Below are 25,644 nucleotides of genomic sequence, written 5' to 3'. Positions count from 1 at the left end.
TTCCTTCCTTCCTTCCTTCCTTCCTTCCTTCCTTCCTTTGCTTTCTTTTTCATCTAGAAGAAAAAAGAAGATGGAGAACAATCTGATACAGGGATATGCACTGAGTGGCACTGAGCGGCAGGACACCTGAAGTGACGTCGTGGCTGAGGAAGGCAGGTGCAAGCGCGCACGGGCAGCGCCCCCAGCAGGAATGCGAGCCGGCTACGGCCGTGTGCGGCAACCGCACAAACCTGCAGACGCTGAGGCTGGCGGGAAGAAGCCAGTCCTCCCCATTCTGATTCCATCTATGTAACATGCTTGGAATAACGGAATCATGGAAAGGGAGAAAAAGAGCAGCGGCAGACGGGTCAGGGGGCAGGGAGGGCTGTGGTGAAGATGTTCCGTATCTTGACAGTGACACTGTTGCTATCCCGGTGGTGACACCATGCTACAGAGTGACAGGATCCCCTCACTGTGGGGCCTGGAAAAAGCGGACGCGCGCTGTCTGTATTATTCCTTAAAATTGCATATCAATCTAGAATTACCTCAACATAAAAAGTTTAATTTAAAAATATGAAGGTAGTAAGGCAAAATGATAAGTCTGCAAAATATAATCCTAACGTTCTTATACACATATATATACGTAAAACGGTGTCTGCACACAAGCACACACCCACACAGGTTCACATGTTGGTGTAAGATCTTCTCACGTGCTTGGAAAATGCAGAATAAACATAGCAGACCGCTGCACACTTGGTCTCAGAGGGCGGAACCACGGAGGGTTTGTTTGTGGACGTATGTTTCCCCTAAATGTCCATGATGGAGGGGCTTTGCTTCTGTAATCGGAAAGATCCATAAATGTCTAAGGTGCACCTCAAACCAGTATGACCGATCTGCAGCTCCCAGCATCCCAGCTGAGCGAAAGCTACTCCATCCTTCCAGCTGCTCAGGACAAACTCTGGGGTGCTCCTCAAATCCTCTCTCTCTCTCGCTCCCTCTCTCTCTCTCTCTCTCTCTCTCTCCCACACACACACACACACACACACACGCCATCTAATCCCTCAGGCAATTCTGTGGGCCCCACTTTCAAAATCTATCCAGAACCCAACCACTTTCCATGGGGACCCATGACCACCTGGTCCAGGGTTGGCGCTACTCTTGCTTACTGCACTAGCTTCTTCCCAGGCCCCTGGACTCTCTTTGGCTGATTCTGTCAACACCTCGTCAGATAACGCCACTCCTTAGCCTGAGTACAACCCAACGTTCTTGTGGCCCACAGGGTTCCACATGGCCTGTGCTGCTTGTCCAGCTCCTATGACTTCCTCTACTCTTTCTATTCATCCTTGATTCTCTGGATCCCTGAAGGTTCACTGCCTGCCTCCTCACCCTGGAATGCTCTTCCCGACACCCCTATGGCTCACACTCTCACTTCTTTCAGGTCTGGGCTCCACGGTTATCATATCTGAAAGGCCTTCCTTGAACACTGGGTATAAAAGAGCACCAACCCTTTGAGTCTTGTCATTACTGTTTCTCCTTTCACATCTGTTTACTGTCTGTCTGTCCTCACTAGACGATTCCATGAGAACGTGGTCTTGTCTGTTTTGTTCACTGTTAATCCTCAGTGCCAGGAACAGGGCCTCATATACAAGGCTCTTCAGGGAATGATGGTTAAATGAATTGCTTCTAAAGACACTCACGGAACTAGAAAACCTATAGTTTGCTATAGAAAGTCCTATAACTGGAGATTTCCCAAGGTTCTTGTCTAGGTGTGTATTTGCAACAACAGGTTTCTTAAGAATTTAGAATATCTAAAGATTTAGACCTACTGGTTGACCAGCTGTTCACCACCAATGCTCTCTCCTAATTTCTTTCCTTGTAGAAGCTGAAACTGATAGGCTAGTTTTGGGGCAGCCGTGGGAAGATCAAACCCTTCCTATTCACACCCTCAGGTGCCATCCTCTGTCTCTTTAAAGATATTCCCCCTGTGGCTGGTCCCAGCGCACATGGAGCTGACCGGCCCTGCTGCTGTGTTCCATCCGTAATGCAAGACACGCCAGGCCAAACCAACAGCTCAGAGCATTTAAGAACTCGGAATCCAACACTTAAAAACCCTTTGGCGTTTGTAATGATAAAATACTAGAAAAAAATGTCACCAGTAGGTGAATGGGTAAATTCCATGGATATATTTAGTGGAATACTGGACAGCAATTACAAGGGAATGAGCCAGGTCTGTAACACTGACATGATCGTATCTCAAAGACATTAAGTGACAAAAAAGCAAGTTGCAGGATGGCATTGTTTACGGGGATTTAGATGACAAAATACTAAGGCTGCCTCTTTGCCATTTTCATCGATGAGGTCGTTCATGATATGAGCAATTACAGTACTAACATGGACTCGTCCTTGGGGGTGGGGACACAGCTACTGGTCACACTGTTCTTCCTTCTTTCCTCTATCTCACACGCGTGCACGCACGCACTCCGAGGGGGACCACACGTCCGTTCTCTGCAGGGAGCAGCAGACGCCGCTTTCCCCAGCCCAGGAGAACGTGCCCGCGGCAGCGAGGGCCATACCTGTGATCAGACGCTTGTAGTTCTGCTCGGCCGTAATATTTGAGGGCACCAGGAGACCAGGAATGTCTGACGGTGCTGTCGGCTTCTACGTCGTTGTCAAGAAGGTTGAGTTCTCCAGCTACTCAAGAGATCCACACACAACACAAAACGGTATCAACATATGGGAACGCCGACTGAGGAATCTTACGACGGGGACCTGCGGCACAGACACCTGTCTCGGACTCACTTGCTCTAACCTGCCAGGCCGGAAGCCATGCCGAGCTGGCTTGGGGGTCTGGGGTAGCTAATCTATGTAATCTATGGCTGCCCACTTCCTCCCCCATGGACAACCTGAGCGGGAACGCAGACGTGGCTGGGGGGCCACAGGAACACAGGAAGTCTGCAGCCCTTTATGTAGGCAAAGCCGAGGCTAAGGACATCACAGCATCCTGTCTCACGGTGCCCCGGAGATGTCCACAGATGTCCAAAGACGGATCTGAACCACGTGATTCCCTGGCTTTGAAATCTCTGCATCCGTCTTGCCAGGAAAGAGGAGCTGTTTTACCTCCAGGTGTTCTAAATCAACCGCCCTTCCTAGTTAGCCATCACTAACGATGCAAAACGTACTCGACAACTAATTGAGAAAAAAACTCTTCTTTCCTGCGTCTGGCTCATGGTCGATATGGAGTCGGAGCTTTCGGCAGGTAAGAGGTCTGTTGAACGAAACGCGCGGGACACAGTGCATCCGTGTGAGAGGGAGAGGGAGTCACTGGAGAGGAAGAGCCGAGGCTTGTCTCCTTGCTGTCCACCCAGAGCAGAAGGCAGACGGCGTGGGGTTGGGGGGACAGCCGCGAGCCAGGGACGGGGAGAGCCGGGGGGACGCTCCCCAAAGCACAACTTCCAAAGTTTAGGGGCTACCAACCGGAATGACCTTCCTGTAGTTTCGCGTTATCAAGAAAGTTGTTATTTACACAAACGGCGCTGTGTCGAATAAAAGCGACTGATGTCTCCACTATGCTACCGATCGTTCACCCTCCACCAGCTCTGAATGCGCACACGTCTCACGCACCTGTCCTGTCAAAAGAGTGCCTCTTCCTCCACCACAGGACCCTGTCTGTCCAGGCAGGGGTGCGGCATTTGTCACTCGTGTCATACGCAGCTGAGCCAACGTCATACTTGTAGGTAGGTCCAAAATTAATGGCGCCTTCGTGAAAGTCTTTAAAAATCTATTGGGAGAAAAGACCAAGACAACCTTAGTTCTAGATTCTGTACATCGGATGCAAAAACAAAAAACAAAAAAGCACATTCCGGAGTGCTCCAGTCCTAAAAAGATACAGACGCAACATTACAGTTGCAAATACGTTTAAAACTGAACACGTGTGTGCTATTTCATTAGCAAGAGAGCGCTGATTATTCATTCCACTGACTCACACACCACGCCGGGCTCTCCCACCCACCTCGGGTACCCAATGCACCACTGTCCGCTGGTCAGTGCCCGGGACACAGTGGAAGGCACGAGGCGAGGACTCCAGGTGCCCATCCGCTCAGCGCCAGACCTAGTGCAACACCCGGCCAGGCCCGACAAGGCCTCCGTTCATATTTGCTCACTAAATGAGTTGGGTAAATAGAAGCACAGAACTGAAACTGAACTCTGTTTCTGTTTGGCTCTGGATCCAGACCCAGTGCCGTGAGAAGACCCTGGAACAGACCTCACTACTGCTCTCCATGCATCCGTGGAAGGGTGTGGACAACACTGGTAGGAGGAAGAAAGAAAAACCTGTTCTAGAGAGGTGTGGTGTGGTTACTTTCCCATCTGGCCACCCCTCGGCAATCCACGTCCGTGGCAGGGCTGAGCGGGGAGTGAAGAGAAAACCGCGAAGAATGCCTGAATCTCGCTGTAGGACAGACCTTAGCTCCCCCAGCTCTGCACACGGGACCAGCCGCATTTTTAAAAAGGTAAATGGAGTGTGGTTGTGCTTCTGCCGTATAAGCCCCCCTACAAAGCTAACAGGCACAAAAACGAGCAGACGTAGTAGCTGGAAAAGATAACCTTTGGGTCATCCGGAAGCTGGCCAGGGTGACCTTGAAAAACTGAGGACAGATCCCATATTTAAATCTTTCCTATCACGTCATGGCCTAAGGAGTCACTAAAAAACTGCACATGGGGGACCCCTTGGTGGCTCAGTTGGTTCCGCATCTGACTCTCGGTTGCCGCTCGGGTCATGATCTCACAGGTCATGAGATCAAGTCCCGTGTCAGGCTCCATGCTCAGTGGGAAGTCTGCTTGAGATTTTCTCCCTCTCCCTCTGCCCCCCCCACTCGTGCTGTGCCTAAAATGAACAAATAAATCTTAGAAAAACTGCACATGGGTCTATAGGCGATAAAACATGAGCTCTGTAGCTTGATAGACACAGACTGCATCATGGCTGTGTACTGACTGTGTGACCTTGGACTCATTTGACCTGGGGCCTCAGTTTTCTTACCTATAAAATGGGTATAATACCTAATTTGTAGGATGGTCTAGAGGATTATCCACATCGATTGGTATATAAAGTATATTAAATATTGTTAGAATGTGTGAGTGTGCTCACCAATGAGAAACAGAGATCTCACCAAAACAGTACTCGGTGGAGTGTGAGTCGGTGCTTGAGTGTATGTAAGTACGGCAGGCCCTACGAGGCTGGCCATGCAGACGCGTGGCCCTTCCAAGCAGCTCTGACTCCAGGGGAGCACACCTACTGACTCAAGAACCTGACTTACTTTCCCACTTGATTTCTGTAGCTGCAGCTGATCAAATTCCAGAAGTTTTTTCCAGTCTTGGCGTTTCACAAAATAGAAGACTTCCTCATAAGTGAGATCAATGCGGTAGTTGAAATCGCCACACCAAAACACGTAATCGTGAGAAAAAATGTTTCTTCCCTGTTCAAGAAAATCAGTCATTTCGGCCCATCTTGCAAAGGAGGTGGGGGAGGGGGAGGGAAACTCACGACACAGACAATACGGACGTGTTTTTTCTTAAAATGTTACTTAACAGAAGACTTCCTTCCTTACTCTTTCCTTAATCCCGTACACCTACTGGGGAGCTTTTACGTGGGTTCCCTCATTTTAAATGACAGTGTTTTTGAGTGGTTTGGAAAGCTCATGTCTAACTGGGAAGCACAACTGTCCATCTTCACTGCGCCCGCCCCGGCTCTGAGATCGGGCTGTGCTCCTGCTTTCATTACGTCTACATGCAAAGACGAGTTGCCCAAACACTCAGTGTTATGAGGATCAGGCTTAAGCACATAAAAATGCTCATAACATGCAACTTTGTAAAATGTCATGGATTTTATCCATTTTCATTCTGTGACCCTCTCTGTCCCATTCTTCCCTCCCCCGCCCTGTCTAGCCCAGCCTGAGCCCGTGGTCCCCCAGCGCAGCCCCGGAGAGCGCGGGATCCTTGCCCTTCCTTCCCTGCCATGAATCATAGGGCCAACGACAGCAGCCACAACACATCACCCCTAATACCTGTCTACCTGTGCTGGGCTCCATTCTGGGGGCGCACTGCCCAGACAGCAATCCTGTGAAGCACGCACTATTGGCTCTCTTTTAGATAAAAATAAAAAGTTCAAAAGAACTTGCTAGGGGCGCGTGGGTGGCACAGCGGTTAAGCGTCTGCCTTTGGCTCAGGGCATGATCCCGGCGTTATGGGATCGAGCCCCACATCAGGCTCCGCTATGAGCCTGTTTCTTCCTCTCCCACTCCCCCTGCTTGTGTTCCCTCTCTCGCTGGCTATCTCTGTCAAATAAATAAATAAAATCTTAAAAAAAAAAAAAGAACTTGCTAAAGTTACACCACTGATGCATCACAAAGGCGACATCTGAACTCAGATCTGCCTAACGCCAAAATCTGCTTCTACTATCCTCATGCGGCATTTCCACTCCCTGCAGCCCACAACAGTAATGTGGACAGAAGATTAACATGATCACAACCAAATCAATGCGTGTGTAGAACACTGCAGCTCAGAACTTGCTGCAGTGATGGAAATGTTTTCCATCCCTGCTGTCCAAACAGGAGCCACCAGCCACAAGCAGCCACGGAGTGGCCATCAAGAAACGTGGCCAGTGTAACCAAGGAACTTTTTGTTTTATTTAATTTTAATTAATTTAGATTTAAATACCTGCCTGTGGCTAGTGGCTAGTCTACCAGGCAACACAGGTGTAGAGTGTTAACTTATACACATTCTGTTATTGAAAAAAAAAAGCTCTATTTAAGCCCTTTGAATATTTTGAATGTGTCCGAAGTTTATTATTTCAAAATAGCACTTTAAGTGAGAGGGGCTGGACTTTTTTTTTTTTTAACTAAATGGACACACAAAGAAACGTGCATGTCATCTATAGTCTAGAAGACTTCACATTGTAAATTTCCCAGCTCTATGTATTTCTTCTTTAATCCAAGAAATAAAAACTAGAGCAGAGATTCACTTATTAGTGAAAATGAAAGTTTTTGCCTTGAGTACTTGTGCAGCCCAGTAAACAGGATGTCAGGTTCACGGGATCTATCTGGGCTCACACGGAGGAGCTCCATGACCCAGCCAGCTGTGTTACAGACATGGGCAGAACATCTGGTGGAAAAAGCGGGCCTCCCCTCACTGCAGGGAGACAGGGGGCTTGCACCAGGCTGAAGCGGTGCATGCAATCATCTCTACATGAGAAGGAGAAATCTGACTCTGAGTCTGGAAAGGAGATCCGCTGGCTTTGGGATGGAAACCCCTGACACCACTAGAGGGCAGTATGGCGCACGCTATCCGCAACCTGGAGACCAGGTGGGAGGATCCAGGGCTCTTAGGTTATGAATACACCAGTTTCAAAAAACGGGTGTTCTTATCTGAGCTGCAAGGGAATGTACGTCTGAAGACCATGAGTCTTAAGAAAACCAAATCTGGTACTGTTTGGATTCAGATGTTCTTCACCAACTTGGACAAAGCACGGACAGTGAACGAGAAAATCAGAAAACGCACAAAAATGCAAAGAAAATGTAGGGTGTATATGGACATTCGGGAAATGTATAATAGAGATGGGGCACAGAACACGCCAGGGACGCCCCCTGGCCTTCGCTCTACTGTCCCAGCCCAGGTCACTTCCCCTCCCCCAGAGCCGAGACCCAAGGGCAGGGACCCTCCCGTAGTCGCACCACCCCCCAACCCCTATGCCTGGCCTCTATCAGCAGCTCAGAACACCAGGGGCGGTGCTGCACTGAGCAGGGCGCTAGCACTCCTGTGCCGGTCCCATCCCAGGCCCCCGCCCAGCCCTGCCACGGTGCTCTCACCATCGGGAAACTCAGCTTCTGGGTGATCTCCCTGTAGTCTTCGTTCCTCTCCTTCACCTGGGACTGCCCGGCCGTCAGGTGACTGCACACGAAGCAAAAGCTGGTGCTGTGGAACTGGAAGCGGATGCCCACAGCCCCTTTGTTCCCCGCCTTTCCTCCCATGCCTGTCTTCACCGTGTCAATGGCCACGTCCCTGCAACACAGAAGGCGTGGCTCCTTAGCGGCTCAGAAGGAAAAGCGAGAGCCAGCTTTGCAGCAGCGAAGAGCTGGGCCACACGCGAGCGAGGCTTGCGGCTGGGAATCTGTTTAAATTACCTTTCGGGCAGCCAGGCCACCCCGTGACTGCGTGGCCGTCACCCCTGACCTCTCTCCTCTCCCTGTGGCGGGTCTGGAGGACCGGCTCCACTGCCTCAACTCTCAAGTGCCCTGCGCTCACAAAACACCCGGGAAGCTCCCACCTCCATCCCTGCTTTCTGCTCCCAAGTCCTCATCCTGGGGCCCCTGCCGCAGCTCGCAGCTCGGACTTCACCGTGCCCTGCCCCACCCCTCACGGATCTCCTGCAAACCACGGGAGGTGCCACCAGGTCAAACACGTGTTAAGAAACAGGAAGCATCTAGTTATTTGGGCTGGGCTGCATAGCCGGTTTCCGCGTAGACACCTGCTCACAGGAGAATGCCAGCTTGACCCGAGCTTGAGGCACTCAGAGGCCAACACCTGCTCCCTGGGACTACCAGCAGGCAGACAAGGTGAGGGGATAACCGGCCAAGGCATCCGAGCTAAGCCAGCTAAGGCTGGAGGAGAGGCCGGGGACCCTGGGCGGCCTCTGGGCAATCGGGAGCTCCCCAGCATCGCTCCCTCTCTCGTGGGTCATCTCTAACCTTTACCCTGACCTTACCTTTCCTGACTTTCACCCACTCACTTCGGACACCGCCCAGCTGCCAAAACAAACACTCAGGGGGACACGAGCTTAAAGATTTTTCCAAAGTCACAGGAGAGGATGATGAGTGCGGAGCACAGTCGTGCTCTCCCAGCACTGCCCCCGGCATGCCTCTGGTCCTCTAAATATTCACAGGTCTTCAACCAGGAAGGGGGAAAGGTCTAGCCCGGCATGGACAGTGAGTTCAGCCTGGCGCGGGAGGAAATTCTACGGACATGAGTGAGACCAGGTAGCAGTGGGAGGTTATGAGTCATCGAGGGAAAAGGTGAGTTCTTCCCAAACCTTAAAACACACATGCATGCAGACACATGTATGCACACGCACACACACACACACACACACACACACACGTGCACACACACACTTTCCTAAGAGGACACTCATTTGCTGAGTGTTCCTTTTCTGACATATACCAAGTGGTCACTTTAGGGGCATTACAACGGGGTGACAGTGGTAGAAGCTTTCTGCCCACACATCTTATTTAGAACTCTTTTCAAAAGAGACAAAAGAATTGGCATTTCCCGATGAGTTACTCAGCTCTTGGTCAGAGGTTTCCTGTCTAACGCTTCATCAAGGAATCCCTTTCCTTGCACAGAATTGAGCTTGGGAAGACAACAATCACCCCTTCTGAAAGAGTCCAGCTTCCTGGCCCACGAGGTTCCCACTGTGGCTTTTTAGTCACCAGACAATATTCTATTCAGCCTGCTTTTTCCTCGGGGGGTTACTACATTTATCTAGAATAATGGCAAGTCCTGATTCCTGTTGCAGGAGGGGAGGAGGAAGAGGAAGTCTGAACAAAACACCAAGACGAACAACCCCGCGTCCCCCCAGATGTTCATAAACTAAATGTTCTTACCTGATGAACGGGACATGGTATGGACGTACAAAGATATACAGACAGACGCCCACCAGCTGTGCCGAAGTCAAGAGAATGTACCTATGAGAGCGTGAGATGGCTTTCTGGAGCTGCTCACCCCACATCTTCCTGTTGGTGGTACTGGAAAAGACGAGAAAGAAATGATGCTTTACAGTCTGCTGGAAATGGGCTCTCCCACTGACAAATTCTTTCAGCCCTTATTCTTTTTATAGAATAAAAAGAGGTGCCACGCTGTCCCCACTCCCATGTTAGTGCCATGCCTTCATTCCCGCAGCGCACTATCCGAGTATTTCTGGTTGTGTCATACACATCATCGCACATACCTCACCTCACCCCCACCACCTAAAACCCGACACAGCATCTTGCTCATTAAGAGCTGGTGAGATCATTTATTATTTGTTCAGAAAGTTCTTTGAAATTAAACTAGGAAAGAAAAAGTCCAGTTGACCCTATACAAAATATTAATGCAGTGGTTTTCTTTCCTTTGTATCTGGCGGAGAGAGAGAAGCACCTTCTCCCCACACTTATGCTTCTCACCTTCCCCAGGAAAGGTGAATCAGCACCTTCCAGCCCGCCCCTCAGCCCACGCCCTCCAGGTGTGCAGTCGCCAGCTCAAAGCATGACTCAGAATATAGAGTAGTAACCCACCCTTCCTTCGATTTCCTTAATCTGCAAAGAAAGAGGAACCAGAGGTGCACATCTGTGTGTTGGGGGGGCAGGAGTGCCATCAGGAGTACCTACACCCCGAGGGTCACAGGGCAGTGGATGTAGAAGCAGGATGGCCCCAGTGTCCTGCTCCTAGCCAGGCATCTGGCTCAGGAAAACCTCAGGTGAGTTTCAGGGTGCGATCCTGCAGCCCTCGTGCCCAGACCCTCACCTGGCATTGACGATATTCCCTGCGCTCAGTTCCACCATCTCTTCAAACCCCACGGCAAATATGTCAGCTGGGCTGTCCTCATCTAGGGGGAAAGGCGGGAGTTAGAGGAAATCAGACAGCACAAGGCCTGCATTCGTGGACACGTGGGGTGCCACATGTGCCACATTTGAGCCCAGGTGTGCTGCTGCCCAGGTGCACTCGTCCAGATGACTCAGTGAAGCTCCATGTTGATTCCCACCTTCCGTCACCTTCCCCGGTGCCCATGGCCTTTCCCGGTCTCCATCCTGGGGCACACTAGTGACCTCTCCAAACCTGTTCCTCTGTCCGCAGAAGGGATGGTAACCACCATCTCACAAGGACGTTGTGAAGCATCCATCAGAGGACGTGTGTGACATACCTGCCCCACCCAGCAGGTAGTAAGGGCACTGCCCTGTGGGTCCCTCTTCCTTCCTGGTCACTGATGTACGCATCAGACCCAAAGGCAAGTCTCACGCTTGCCTGTGTCCCTCTGTACTTTGCACAGTGCTGGGCCCAGACCTGCCCGGTTAATGACTGACTGATGTGGTCCTGTCCCAGGGGACTGCCATCCTGGCGGCTGGAGGAGGAAAACCCTGCCCAGCTCAGGGACCGCTGAGGTCTGCTACAGGAATGTGTTTTACGGGGAGCACTGCAAGCCGAGGTGTTGCTCATCTACTCTTTCCGTGTCCCTTTAACAGGGATGCCACTGGCCGCATCTCTCCAGTGCTCCCCCCCCACCGCCACTCAGTCCCTGAGCCCTCAAGCCAGGCCGTGGTTCCCAGCGCTGCAGAAAAAGAGAGACCCCACCCTCCCTGACTCCACCAGGAAAGGCCAGGCCATCCACTTCCTTTCCTGTTGGCCTCACAGGGCAACCTGGAAGTGCAAGCTTAACTGGCTTTGAGTGTCTCTTCTTTGTTTAAAGAAAAAAATACCCATTCATCTGCTCTGCTGGCAAGAGTCCCCACAACCCCTCCTTCCTCCTGGACCCTATGAGTTGCTAGTGGGGCTGCTGAGCCCGCCATCCCAATAAAATCCCCTGCAAAGTAACTGCCAGCTTGCTGTCACCACCCCCCATCCCTGCATGCAGACGCAGAGCCATTTTTCCGAAAATGGGGAGGGAAGCTCCCTCAGCTGGGGTTGTTCTCTGTTCTCAGCACGTACAGGGCCTGCCCCGGGGGCACTGTGGATGGTCACCACCGCACAGGAATCCCAGGAACACTGGACTGTGGACTCAAGCCACCCTGCGCCTCAGTACAGGGCTGTGTGTGTGTGCGCGTGCACGCGTGCAGACGGCCCATGACAGCGAGGGACGGGCTCCAGGCACTGCTCAGGGCAGCTGCTGAGATCGCGCGGTTCCTGCACGTCCACAGGCAGAGACCTGCTGGCCGCTCTCTCGCACAATCCATGGGAGCTGGAGAAGGCCGGCCCCACAGAAACGCTGACTGCAGAAAACCACTTATGCTTCAAATCCTGCATTCTGAGGCCATTCCGCCTTCCCTTGCATGGTACAAGACAAAAGGTGAAGTGCCGAATTTGGAACTACTTTGTTCTTAAAGGGCACACAAGTCCTTCGGTGACGACTTACCGCAGGTGGGCAGCCGGAGGCGTGTGGGGAGGGGGCCGGGGCTCTAGGGGCCCCATCCTCCTCCTCACGACAAACGCGGTGCTACTGAGCAAAACCTCACACTGTGAAACCTCTGTCCATGAAAAGAGAGACCCCCACTCCGACAACCCTTCCACACGTTTGGAAAAGAGAAGGCATCCAATAATTTTCCAGACGTGTTCTGGAAACTGGGACCACAGCCCTTTCGAAACGTCCTGAGGAGGGAGAACACCAAATACCAGATCTCAGGAGTCCCTGGCTGCGGGGAAAGGTCAAACCCAGGGCTCCCCGGAACCTGCACTTGGCGGTCAAAGCCGCTGCACTCACCCGGGGATCCCGCGAGGCCGGCGAGCTTGGGGGAGTCGAGCAGCCAGTCGGCCAGCTCGGCCGTGCCCAGGAGCTTGCTCCTGAACTGCTTGCCTCCGTTCACGTTCCAGGTCCCCGCGGCGATCCGGATCCGCTTGAAATTCGTGAACTCCGACTGGCGCTCGGCCATGGCTCTCAGGATCCTGGGAGTCACTGTGAGCAGGCAGGAGAGGGCAGGTGTGTCCGCATCGCACAGCCACCCGCACCCTCCAAAAACATGGAGGGGGCTCCCTATCGGAGACAGGGCTGCAGATCCCACAGGCTAGGGCCAGGTGTGCTCCTTGAGAAGGAGGTAAGAGGCTAAAGCCAGGGGCGCCTGGGGGGCTCAGTAGGTGAAGCGCCTGCCTTTGGCTCAGGCCATGATCCCAGGGTCCTGGGATCGAGTCCCGCATCAGGCTCCCTGCTCAGTGGGGAGCCTGCTTCTCCCTCTGCCTCTCCCCCTGCTTGTGCTCTGTCTCTCTCTCTCAAATGAATAAAATCTTGAAAAAAAAAAAAAAAGAGAGGGTAAAAGCCACCATAACCAGTACACTTCCCCTGGGGCATTTTTGCCACAAAATCTTGAAAACGCAGGACCAGACGTTCCTCCTTCATACGCTTTACCCGACCAGACTGCACAGGGAGTGTCCGCCTCGGCATTTCCTCCACGATCCAGTGGGGACATAAGCAAGGGGACAGGGCAACCTACACCCTTTCAACACCTGTATCTAACACTTGAAATGTCTTACCCCTTCTCTGCCTTTTTTCACCCTCCATCCCTCAGGAGATGTTTCGTTTGCTTTATGTTGGACTCAAGCCTTTAAAAAAGCATTACTCTGAACCAGCTCCATCCTCTGGATATCCAAAAGATATTCCATTTTTTGGAATAGTGACTCACCTCACCTCAAAGTCACGCCTACATATCTACTTAACAAGACGCTGTGCTGCGCAGACCCTCTTGCAGCTGTGACTGAGCTGGCCTTATTTCCAGGTCGACACAAATAATCACCGTGGCCACCGGAAGCCAAGTGAGAGTCCCCCAGGGAAGAATGAAAGCAGCAAAGGGGCTGCAAAACCATGTTAAGCACGGGCAAATTAATTTTTCAAAAATTTCTTAAAGCTTACACATTCTTATAAGGAAAAATGTTGGGTTCTCCCCTTCTTGTCCACTGAGAGCTCTATAGCATTTCCAGGGTCTAGGGGATAAGATGCCATTAAAATTCCCTCAAAGAAACCTCGAGTTCATTCAGAGGTGGAAGGTAAAAACCAAAACCCCCTAAAACTCATGAACTCATAGAGAACAGAATGGGGGCTGGGGGGGCTGGGGGAGGGAAAAGTGAAGGGAGTCAAAGGTACAGTTATAAAATCAGTAAGTCCTGGAGGTGTAAGGAACAGCGGGGCCACCAGAGTTTATAATACTGGGTTGTATATTTCAAAGTTGCTAAGAGAATAGATCTTAAAGGGTCTCATCATAAAAACTTTTCTGGAACTACGTGTGGTGATGGATATTAACTAGACTTACTGTGATCATTTCACAATGTACACAAACATCGAATCATTACGTTGTGCACACAAAAGTAACATAATCTCGTATGTCCACTATAGCTCGACTAACAGGAAGAACCCTGTAGCTATTGACAGAAGCATGACAATCTTGCCCCCTGAGAGCAGAAGGTGTCCTGATGCCCGGAGACAACCCCTCCTTCTCCCTCCTCCGGTTCTACGGGGTCCTGAGACCCTAACAAAAGGAGGCCACTGTCACGGGAGACTCCCTGGGATGAATGATATTGGGGGATGGGACCAAGAACCCACTGGGGCTGAGAAAGGGTTTCTGGCAGGAGTTAGCACTCCAAGAAGCTGACACGTAGCATAGTACAGGGACTCCGGCAGCATCTTCTGACTCTCCCCCTCCTCTTGGCTTGGAAATACACAAGAAAGTACAAAAGCGGGCTCGCACTCAAGGCCAGAAAGCCCGGGCCCCCAGGAAATACACTGATAGCTGCTACTGTATACATATTTTGTATCTTCCTCTGCCTCAATCATGCAGGACCAGGTACCATTCAACTAGAGTCCACGCCTACTGCCCAAAGGCTACCAGAGTTATTCAAACCGACCATTCCTAAGCTGTTTACCCTGCCCTGCCTTTCCTGCGGAAACCCCAGTAAAGAAACCCCAATATATCCCTGTGTGGCATGCCTTCCATGTCTAGGACCCGCAAGGATAATACATTTTTAAAACTGAGGTAAAATCGGTAGATAACATTATGTAAGTCTCAGGTGTGAGACGTTACAACTCTCCATCTGTCTGCACTACAAAAGGATCGCCACCAAAAGTCTAGTTACGGGCTATCACCATACATTTGACCCCCTCCACCCATCTGCCCACCTCCCCCCTCTCTGGTAACCACCGATCTGTTTGTATGTGTAAGTTTGCTTCCGTTTTTAGATCCCACACGAGTGAAATCACATGGCATCTGTCTTTCCCCACCTGACTTACCTCACTTAGCATAATACCTTCAAGTCCGTCCAGGCTGTTGCAAACGGCAGGCTTTCATTCCTTTTCGTGGCTGAGTAGTATTCCAGTGTGTACACGCGTGTGCACGTGTGACATAAGGGTATGTGTACCTTTTTGAATCAGCGTTTTTACATTCTTCAGATAAATCCCCAGAAGTGGGGAGCTGGGTCATGTTCTGCATTTTCTGAAGGATCTCATACTGCTTTCCAGGGTGACTGTGCCAATTTACACCCCCAGAAACAGTGCACAACGACTCCCTTATCGTCACAACCCTCTCCAGTGCTTGTTGTCTTTCTGACCGGTGTGAGGTTAGATCTTGATTACATTTCGATTTGCATTCCCTAGTAATTAATGATGTTGGACATCTTCTCATGTCCAGGTGACCACCTGGAAGTCTTCTTTGTAAATAGGTCTGTTCAGATCCCCTGCCCAATTTTTTAAATCCAATTGCTTGACTTTTTATTGCTGCTAGTGAGTTGTAGGAGTTCTTTACATATTTTGGATACTAACACCTTATCCAATTAGGATTTGCAAAACTCTCCCATTCAGTAGGCTGCCTTTTTTTTTTTTTTTTTTTTTTGAGAGGGGTGAAGAGGGAGAGGGAGAGAGAGAATCTTAAGAAGGCTCCGCGCCCAGCATGGAGCCCAACGTGGGGCTTCATCTCACAACCCTGAGATCTTGACCTGGGCTGAAACCAAGACTCAAATGCTTAACCCTGGCCTTTTTGTTCTGGTGATTTCTTTTGCTTTGCAGACGCCTTTCTGTTTGATATAACCCCCTCTGTTTATGCGTGCTTTTGTTTCCCTTGCCTTTGGAGTCAGATCCAAAAAAAAAAACATTGCTTAGAGCAATGCTGGCGACCTTACTACCTGTGTTTCCTTCGAGAAATTTTATGGTTTCAGGTCTTACATTCAAGTCTTTAATCCATTTTGAGTTGACGTTTGTGTAAGACAGTGGTCCAGTTTTCCCAACACCATTTATTGAAGGGACTGTTTTTTGTATGTTCTTGGCTCCTTTGTCATAAATTTCCTGTCCATATATGCATCGGTTTAAATCTGGGCTCTCAATTTTGTTCCATTGTTCTGTGTGTTTTTACAGCAATACTATACTGTTTTACTATAAGTTTATAGTTTAGTTTGCAATCAGGGAGCTGGATACCTCCAGCTTTGTTCTTTTTTCTCAAGATTGCCTTGGTTATTCAGGGTCTTTTGTGATGCCATACAAATTTTAACAGTATTGTTCTAGTTCTGTGAAAAATGCCACTGGAATTTTGATAGGGATTACACTGAATCTGTACATTATTCTGGGCAGTATGCACGTTTTAACGATATTAATTCTTCCAGTCCACTAACATAGAATATCTTTCCATTTATTTGCCTCTTTTTCAGTCTTGTTCATCAGTGTCTTATAATTTTCAGAGTACAGATCTTCCACCTCCTTGGTTAAATTTATTCCTAGGTATGTTATTCTTTTTGATGCAATTTTAAGTAGAGTGGTTTTCTTAATTTTTCAGTCTGATAATGTTATTAATGTATAGAAACACCACAGATTTCTGTGTTGACTCTGTGTCCTGCTACTTCACTAAATTCATTTATTCTAACAGTTCTGTGGTCTTTTGGGTTTTCTGTATATAGTGTGTCATTTGCAAATAGTGACAGTTCTATTCTTTCTAATTTGGGTGCCTTTTCTTTTTCTTGCCTAATTGCTGTGGGTTGGACTTCTAATATGCGTTGAAGAGAGTGGCAAGACTAGGCATCCTTGTCTTGTTCCTGATCTCAGATGAAAAGCTTTCAGCTTTTCACCACTGAGTGCAATGTTAGCTGTGGGCTGGTCATACATAACCTTCATTATGTTTAGGTAAATTCCCTCTACAAACTTTGTTGAGAGTTTTTATCAGGAATGGATGTTGAATTTTGTCAAATGCTTTTTCTGTATCTATTGAGATGATCAACAGGATTTTTTTTTAAAGATTTGAGAGAGAGAGCATGCGTAAGACAGCATGAACGGGGTGGGGGGGAGGCAGAGTGAGACGGAGAAGCAGACACCCCACTGAGCAAGGAGCCTGATGCGGAGCTCAATCCCAGGACCCTGAGATCATGACCTGAGTCAAAGGCAGACATTTAACTGACTGAGCCACCCAGGTGCCCTGGTCAACAGGATTTTTGCCCTTCATTTTGTTAACGTGGTAGATCAGCTGACTGAGTTATGGATGTTGAACCTCGCATCACTGGAATAAATCCCTCCTGATAATTGTTGAATTCGGTTTGCTACATAAATTTTATCGTAGCTTTATGAGTCAGTGCTCATCAGTGACACTGGCCTACAGTTTTGTGTGTGGGTACGTGACATCCTTGTCTGGTTTTGATAAAATGAATTTTAGAATTAGAGGACACTGATGAACAAAACTGAAAAAGAGGCAAATAAATGGAAAGATATTTCCTCCTTTTCAGTTTTTTGGAAGAGTTCAGAAGAACAGGTATCTAATCTTTGAATGTTTGGTAGAATTCACCAGTGAGGCTTTTAGGTCATGGGACTTATGTGTATTGGGAGGGGTGTTTTTTTGGGGGGGGGGTTGGTTTTAATTTTCAGCCACTCTATTTTATTTTTTAAAATCTCTCTTCTCAACAGGGGGCTCAAACTCACAACCCCAAGATCAAGAGTTGCGAGTTCTACCAACTGAAACAGCCAGGTGCCCCGGTCAGGAGGGTTTTGATTTTGGATTCAATCTTCTTATGGATAATCAGTCTATGCAAATTTCATATTTCTTCATGACCCAGTCTTGGAAGAATGGTATGTACCCATCTCTTCTGGGTTGTTTGATTTGTTGGTATAGAATTATGTGTAAGAGTCTCCTATGATCCTTTGTACTTCTGTGGGGTCAGCTGTGATTTCTCCTCTTTCACTTCTGATCAGCGACCTCTTCTTTTTCTTGGTTAGTCTAGCTACAGTTTTATCAACTTAGTTTCATCTTTTTCAAAGAACCAACTCATAGGTCTTTTCTGCTGCTTTTAAAAATCTTTATTTCATTTATTTTCCACTCTGATCTTTATTACTTCCTTCCTTCTACTGACTCTGGCCTTCATTTGTTCTTCTTTTTCCAGTTCCTCTAGTTGTAAAGTTAAGACTGTTTGAGATTTCTCTCGTTTCTTGAGGTAGGCCTAGATACGCTCTTTCCTCCTAGAAGTGCTCTGGCTGCGTCCCAAAGATTGTGGTGTGTTTTATTTCTGTTCTTGTTTGTCTCTAGGTATTATTCGATTTCTCCCTTGCTTCTTTGATGACCCATCAGTCTTTGTTCAGTAGCACATTGTCTAAGTCTACATTTTTGTGTTTTTTCCAGCTTTCTTATAATTGATTTCTAGTTTCATACCATTGTGGTCAGAGAAGATGCTGCATATGAGCTCACTCTTCTTGAATTTATTAAGACTTGTTCTGTGGCCTAACATATGACCCAGCCCAAAGAATGTTCCCTGTGTACTTAGGAAGAATGTGTATTCTGTTGGCTTTTGGGTGGAATGTTCTGCTTGTCTGTTAAGTCCATCTGGTCTAATGTGTTGTTTAAGGCCAATGTCTCCTTATTCATTTTCTGTCTGGATGATTTATCCACGGATGTAAGTGGGATATTAAAATCCCTGACTGTTGTTGTATTGCTGTAAATTTCTCCCTTTAGGCCTGTTAATATTTAAAAATCCTAGTACTCGTACGTTGGGTGCATATATATTTATACATGTTATGTCGTCTTGTTTAATGGACCCCTTTATCATTACATAATGCCCTTCATCTATTTTTAGTCTTTGTTTTAAAGTCTCTTTTTGTCTGCTTAGAGAATAGCTATGCCAGCTTTTTTTTTTTCATTTGCATAAAACATCTTTTTCCATCCTTTCACTTTTCGTCTGTATGTTTGTTCGTTTGTTTTGAGAGAGAGAAGAGAGAGAGTGCAGGTGTATGAGTGGGGTGGGAGGGACAGAGGGAGAGGGAGAGAATCTTACGCAGGCTCCATGCTGAGCATGAAGCCTGATGCCCAATACAGGACTCGATCTCATGACCCTGAGATCACGACCTGAGCCAAAGCCAAAAGACACTTAACTGACTGAGTCATGCAGGCGCCCCTGTATGTCCTTACATCTGAAGAATAAACTTTGTTTTTTCCTGAGGCTCCTCTTGTGGCTACACATGACTGACCATCTCATAAAAGAATACAAAACACAGCTGTAGGCTGCTTAGGTCAAGTGGTCAAGCTGAAGTCATAGACTAGAAGGGCAGAGCACGGAAGCTCAGCTCAGGGGAGTGTCTGCTACCTGCCTTTTGGGATTACATGAGGAGGAGTGGGAAGGGCTGGCTAGCAACCCCCCATATGCACTCCCTCCGGGGGCAGGGCAGCTGGACACCCCCATGTAAGTGGAGTGGGAGCCCCCTTACCCAGCAGGGCCGTGTTGTCCAGGAGCATCCTTCCTTTGTCTGCAGACTCCTCGGTGTAGACATCCCCAACTAGCAGCAGCTTGATGGCCTCCTGCTTCACCCCATCGAAGAAGTTGGACTGGATAGTGCGAGACACAGACCGGGCCCCGTCCTTCAGCTTACCCACCTGCCATGAGCCAGACCAGAGGCCATGAGAGGGATCCACGCAGGCCCTCCCTCTCTCCTTGTGGCCTGCCCCTACCTTGGCCTTCCCTTCCAGAGCCCGGCTGCCCGTGAACATCTTGCTCAGGTTGTGCCCATTCAGAGACCACATGGCTTTGAAGGACTCCACAAAGCGGTCAGCGATGGGCTTTGAATTCAGCCCTAGGCTCTCGAGCTGCAGATGAAGGACCTGGATGGGAAGTAAGGAACAGATGTCACTCTCTTCTCACCTGGAAGCTCCCACTACCCACAGCTGCTTCGGCTGAATGTCACCAGGCATCATCCCAGTGAGTTCCTTTATGGCAGATTGTGGGTCACTCTGTGCCCGTCCAGAGAGCAGGGAACCTTGCAGCAAAGAACGGGGCTTCCAACCACAGCTCACCCAACTCTATCCAACCTTGTCTTTATCATGCCGCCAGCCCTCCTCTGGGCCCCTTACTCCTGACCTCCTCCCCCAGGCCACAGCCCTGACCACCACGGGGATGGAGAGCCCGGCAGGCAGCAGTGACTCCACCCCTCCCCCCATCAGTGAGCAGGAGTGGTCAACCAGGCCCTGGGCCAGTGGGTCACTAGACAGACTTGGGTCTCCCTCCCACACTCCAAATCCAGCCTCATCTCAGCCAGCCTCACACTACCCTTGCCCAACTGGATATTCACAGTAATCATTACATACAACCACTGCTTCTCAAGGTGGCACCTGGCTCCTTTGGGTGCCCATGTCTGGGATGCATTCCACAAAGTGCGCCTACGAATGGGGCAAAGGCATATAGTGGTATGGGGGCAAGCCAGCCACCCAGGCAAACCTCGCTGTTTGATGCCTGGGACATCTCTGCCCCACGTTCCCACTGTTAGAAAGTTAGCCCAGTGATGTCCCCCTCATCTTGCCTAGGGAGGCATGGGACATGACCCAGGTGGCCCAAGGGGCCTCGCACAGCAGGGACAGACCTCGAGGGCTACGAAGCTCTGCACTGTGTTGGTTCGGTCCAGGCAATCAAGACAGTTCATCCGCAAAGTGCCTTTCTGAAAACTTAGGAAAACAAGAAGCACAAATGGTTACAAGTTGTTGAAGGAGCAATGGCCACAGCACAATGGCCTATGTTTGACTGCAGGCCTCTGAGAACACTGGTGCCGACCCTCACCTACTCTAGTCGCCCACCACAATCCCCAGCATGCACCAGGAGGGGCCCCAGCACTGCTGGAGCGGCATGCACACCTGGGTCGTTATAAGATATGCCAATTTTCATTGTTTGCCATAGTTACATTCTAGAAAGTTGCCATGAACAATTAGTGAATTGAGGGGGTGCCTGGGTAGCTCAGTTGGTTAAGTCTTGGTTTTGGCTAAGGTCATGATGTCAGGATCTCGGGGTCATGGGACTGAGCCCCGCGTTGGCTCCCTGCTCAGCAGGGATTCTCCATGAGATCCTCTCCCTCTGCCCCTCACCCCGATCTCTCTCTCTCAAATAAATAGAAAAATCTTAAAAAGAAAAAAAAAACAACTAGTGAACTGACCCATTAGCAGATTAGCAAATGCTGACCTACTGCTCCCAGGGGAAATCTAGGGTTAGGTTCCTGCGAGCCGCTGCTCTCCCACATTTTCACCAACTACTCAACGTAAACTTGTTTTATGTGTGTTTCTGTTTACAGGCACTTTCACACGGATTGCTGATTCGTTAACCCTGCACTCCCAGCCAACCGCACTCTAACATAGCTGTACTTTCCCCATCACAGCCACCTTGTGCTTGCGAACGCCTGCCAGCGCTTGGCACTGCGTTTGGGGGCCATTTTAAACAGTGAAATCACCAATAAAATGCACAAAAGTGTGACCACGTGGCACCACACAGACCACAAAAAGGACACTTTATCGTAGGAGAGCTGAAACCAAATGGCAGAGTGTTGCCTTGTCCCCCCCTCGGCTGGGGACATGACGTACTCGGTGACTCAAATTTTTCACAGTTCTGAGCATGTCTGTCAATGGCCCTGAAAGGACCATAAGTATTGAATTTGGGGTTACAAATAAATGTTAGCAATGGACAAATTTGCAAATACAGAATCTGTGGAGAACGAGGACTGACTGCATTGTGATTTGCAGAAAGTGGGCTTGCTATTTCTGCTCAGCTCTGAGCAGGAAAACCCAGACCCCGGGCTCCGTGGGCAATGGGGCTGATGCCAGCTGTCCCTCTTGACTCTCATGGGCTTTCTTCAGTTCGGACAGTAAGTTCTATGGTCACCACAGCTCCACATTTTAACCTAGTCCCTTTATTTATAATTTATTTTGCCAGAAAACCATGCTTTGCCATCTATTCACAAAATTCAGAAGCATGTTCTAAGCTGGGAAGGGGAAGAAGGCGCCCGGAGCCCAGGATCCCCCACATCCCTGAGCCTGTGGTCCCGGAGCCTGCAAGCGGAGCTGAGCAGCAGGGGAGGCGCCCAGCCCAGGAGGACACCCGGCCGCTCTGCCAGTCACCCGGCAGGAGGATGAGGACGCAGGCGGAGACTCACCGTGGACTTACATTCTCGCCCTTGGCAAACACGTCAAAGTCATCCCAGTGAAGCTTCAGCTGGGGCCTCAGCAAGTTCTCCAACTTCTCTAGTTTCCCGCCTTTGGCCAACTGATGGAAGTCAAAGTTGATCATAGGCGTGTCGCCGGCGTGGCAAGAAGCCCAGAGCAACTTCTGAAAGTGGAAAGGGAGAGGGTGGCAGGGGAGCGAGGGAAGGAACACGGGGACTGTGAACCTCTCCTGGCTGGAGGCGGGGAGGCTAACCAAGGCACTGGCCAGGGCACAGGCTTTAGCTTTAAGGCCTATGGGGGACCGAGCTGTTTATCAGTCCTGACCCAGAAGCGGAAGAACAAAGACTCGGAGGGCAATCCTGCGAAGGGCACCTTGCCTGCAGCGGGGCAAAGGCCCACCCCAGGCAGAAGACAGCTGGAGATGCTCTGGCTCCCTGGCTCCCAGCCCTGAACCGACATCACCCTCCCACAGGGCCCTTGGGAGGGTGCCGAGGAGGGAAGGACCACTCCGTCCTGCAGGCCCCCAAGTGCACGGGCCCATCAGGGACAGGGCAGCCCAGCAGTCTGGGGAGCTCATAATCCAGCTCCCTGTTGCCCTGGTAACCAGTCCCATCCTGACAAGCGTAAGCCTAGGGGGGTGTGCTCATTGGTGCCCAATTCTCCCATCAAAGTCCTCTGGGTCCCCGTGAGGGGAGGTGCCAGAGGCACGGCCCAGTGAGCCTGCAGGATGGGGGTGACCAGTGGTCAGGGCCAGTGGGCCCAGGCCCGCGCAGGAGCTGGGGGGGAGGCGAGGCCATAGATGGGGATGCATAGCAGGTGGGCTCCAGGCAGCGTGGTGCTCCTCCTGACAGAGGCCTCCCTCCCACACAAGGAACCTCCCAGGCAACTCCGGAGCTCTCTCAGGAGCCCTGTGGTAGAAGATGAAATGGCGGCCTCCCCAGGGCGCCCGGCCTCAGGCCCGTCACACCCTGGACCCTCCTGCGTAGTTTGGGTTAGATTTGTCCAGAGAGTCTAATGACCTTGAAAGACTAGAAGGGCTTTGGGCCTTCTGGTCCCTGCAACTCGAAGTGCCCATCCGCCGTGAGCCAGAACGTCAGTCAGCGCATGGCTGGGACCAGCCAGAGTCTTGCTGGGAAAAGCAGCCCGCTGGGCTGAGTAGCGTACTCCTTTGCGACATCACACTTTGGAGTGAGCACCTTGTCGGGTTGTGGCCTGAGGACCGCGGGTGGGCTGCTGGTGCTCAGACCTCAGGGCTGAGGGTGTGACACCAGCGGGTCTCCTCCAAGCGGCATCCCCCTCCTCCCTCCACCCTGCCCAGCAGCCTGCCCTCCTCCACCTGGGCCACAGGACCACTGCTGCCTCCTGGCCCACTCTTGACAAAGAGCCCGTCAGCAGGGGGCACTTCCGCTGGCGGATGGGGTGCTGAGGACATCCCCTCTCCATAACCCAAGACATAAAGGGAAAAGAGATCCTGTTCTTTCCTTCTTTTTCCTTAAAATAAGCTGTCGACGTTTCTGCCAAGATGGCTGGGAGGGGAGATACTCAGCAGGCTTATTGCCAATAGCAACAAACCGAACAGGAAAAGCAGGTCTGGCCAAACGAAATTGGTCACCAGAGAGTCTGCTCTGAGCACATGGCCTTTCTGAGCGGAGTGGAAGGAGCACCCACGGGGCTCAGCTCCTACTGGCCAGAGGTCAGGAGTCAGGGAGGCAGCAAACGCTGCTTCCCATGAGGTGAGGTCCGATTTCACTCTCCCTACAAGGGGCTTCCTGGACCTTGGAACAGCCAGAGGGCTTTTCTCTGTTAAGTGGGGGTCACGGGCCACTGGGAAAGGAAAGTGGACATCGCCCACAGCTCACTCTGGAGCTGTTCACCTAGCAGACTGAATACACTTAGGAGCTCTGGGAACAGGGAGAGGCCTGGGTGAGGTGGGTGGAGCTCTTCCTTCAAAGGTTCCTTCCCTGCTCAGGCCTCCCCCCTGCACCACCCCCCTGCTCCCCTGCACCCCATCCCCACCCCTGAAAGTGCCCAGAGGAGCCTCAGGGAGCCCGTGGGGAGCCGGGCAAAGGAAGCTGTTTTCAGGGAGAGCCCTGACAGGGATGAAGATTTGAAGGCTGAAGTCAGCGGGAGGAAATCACACTGAGATTCCTTGCTTTAAACCGAGCAGGAGCTCTGAAGGACTGCTCTAGGCCAAGGGCCCGGCAGGTTTCTGGCTGAGTGTGCCAGGAGGCTCTGGCCAGCAGCACAGCCAGACCAAGGAAGGAAGGGGAGCTCAGGCTCCCTGAGCCCACATGTGTGCGGGGCCGCGTATGTGTCCAAGAGAACCAAGGAGAGGGGCCTGGCTGTCCCGAGCTCCGCAAGCCCCAGGGGGGCCCCGGGGGAAATGCAGCTGGAGGTGGCAGATGCTTTGTTTGACTTTGAGCAAATTCTCTAACCATCAGTTCATAAAAATTAAATTTCATACATCAGGAGCCCAATCACCGAATGCGACAGAGCTGGTGGGAAAGAACTCCCCAAACATGGTGAGAGCAGTGTTAGTCCCAGTCCTGCACAGAAGCGTGCCTCCGAGGGGGTCCTCATCACCCTCACCCACCGCGCCCCCCTCCCCGAACAGTAAGTAGCACAGCATTTACCTTGAAGGCTCTGTTGAGCACCTCCTCTCCGCCTCTGCTCCCCAGCAGGTTTACGACCACCTGCTTCCCATACTGCTCCTTCAGAAGCACCATATGCCTGCAATGGAACAGGACGTGACCGGTGTCGTCAGCACACAGACTGCTGGCCCTACCCTCGAGGGCACGGGGTGCAGGAGGGACCTGCTTGGCACCAGAGGTCCGGGAGGAGCTGTTCCCCAGGACGCAATATTGGTTGGGGGGCGGGGGAGAGAAAACCAGACTCTCCCAAGCCACCCACCCCACGGTCAGGGACAAGCATGTTAACTGTTTGCATGCAAGGCTCAGGCCAAGAATAATTCACAGCCTATCAGACTAAGCGTAACATCAGACGAAGGATATGCTGGACTTTCTGTAAAGTACCACTATTAAATCTAGAACAGTTAACTCAGCCTTTTATTAACAGAGTCCAAGAAGCACATTTCTGAAATTAATCTCTAATTTCACTTCCTTCTCTAAACTAGAAAAGCTGGTAGAAGGGTTGTTAACTTCAGTGTCTGTTATCTAAGTGCCATATTTCATTATGTGTAATTATGTGTAAAATTTCAGGCTTTAGGAAAATATTCATAGATCAGAGAATTTTAAAAATACGTATGTTGTGGGGCGCCTGGGTGGCTCAGTTGTTTAAGCATCTGACTCTTGGTCTTGGCTCAGGTCATGATCTCAGGGTCATAAGATCAAGCCCCGAGTCTGGCTCCATGCTCAGTGTGGAGTCTGCTTGAGATCCTTTCCCCCTCCCTCTCCCTCTGCTTCTGTGCCTCCCCCTGCCTACGCTCTCTTTCTCTCTCAAAAAAATATATAAAATCTTTAAAAAAAAATACATATGTTGAAATATTAGGGAA

The 25,644-nt window shown here is 50.5% G+C and overlaps 1 protein-coding gene across 1 annotated transcript in view; it reads right to left on the bottom strand.

Annotated features, from left to right (window-relative positions):
• SYNJ2 (synaptojanin 2) overlaps positions 1-25,644 on the bottom strand; it is a 95,138-nt gene that overhangs the window by 11,675 nt on the left and 57,819 nt on the right. Inside the window, exons 7-18 of the mRNA XM_040628006.1 lie at positions 24,767-24,863; positions 22,124-22,296; positions 20,570-20,651; positions 19,665-19,814; positions 19,424-19,589; positions 12,479-12,670; positions 10,531-10,612; positions 9,633-9,773; positions 7,839-8,031; positions 5,292-5,450; positions 3,601-3,757; positions 2,553-2,670 (exon numbers count right to left, since the gene is read on the bottom strand). Coding sequence (XP_040483940.1) covers positions 2,553-2,670; positions 3,601-3,757; positions 5,292-5,450; positions 7,839-8,031; positions 9,633-9,773; positions 10,531-10,612; positions 12,479-12,670; positions 19,424-19,589; positions 19,665-19,814; positions 20,570-20,651; positions 22,124-22,296; positions 24,767-24,863 — 1,710 coding nt within the window. The remainder of the gene's footprint in view (positions 1-2,552; positions 2,671-3,600; positions 3,758-5,291; positions 5,451-7,838; positions 8,032-9,632; positions 9,774-10,530; positions 10,613-12,478; positions 12,671-19,423; positions 19,590-19,664; positions 19,815-20,569; positions 20,652-22,123; positions 22,297-24,766; positions 24,864-25,644) is intronic.

Source organism: Ursus maritimus, unplaced genomic scaffold, assembly GCF_017311325.1.
Source record: "Ursus maritimus isolate PB19 unplaced genomic scaffold, ASM1731132v1 scaffold_13, whole genome shotgun sequence".
In the NCBI taxonomy this organism is placed as follows: Eukaryota; Metazoa; Chordata; class Mammalia; order Carnivora; family Ursidae; genus Ursus; species Ursus maritimus.
The sequence above is the reverse complement of the archived record's forward strand: the minus strand, read 5'-3'. Positions and strand labels throughout refer to the sequence as shown.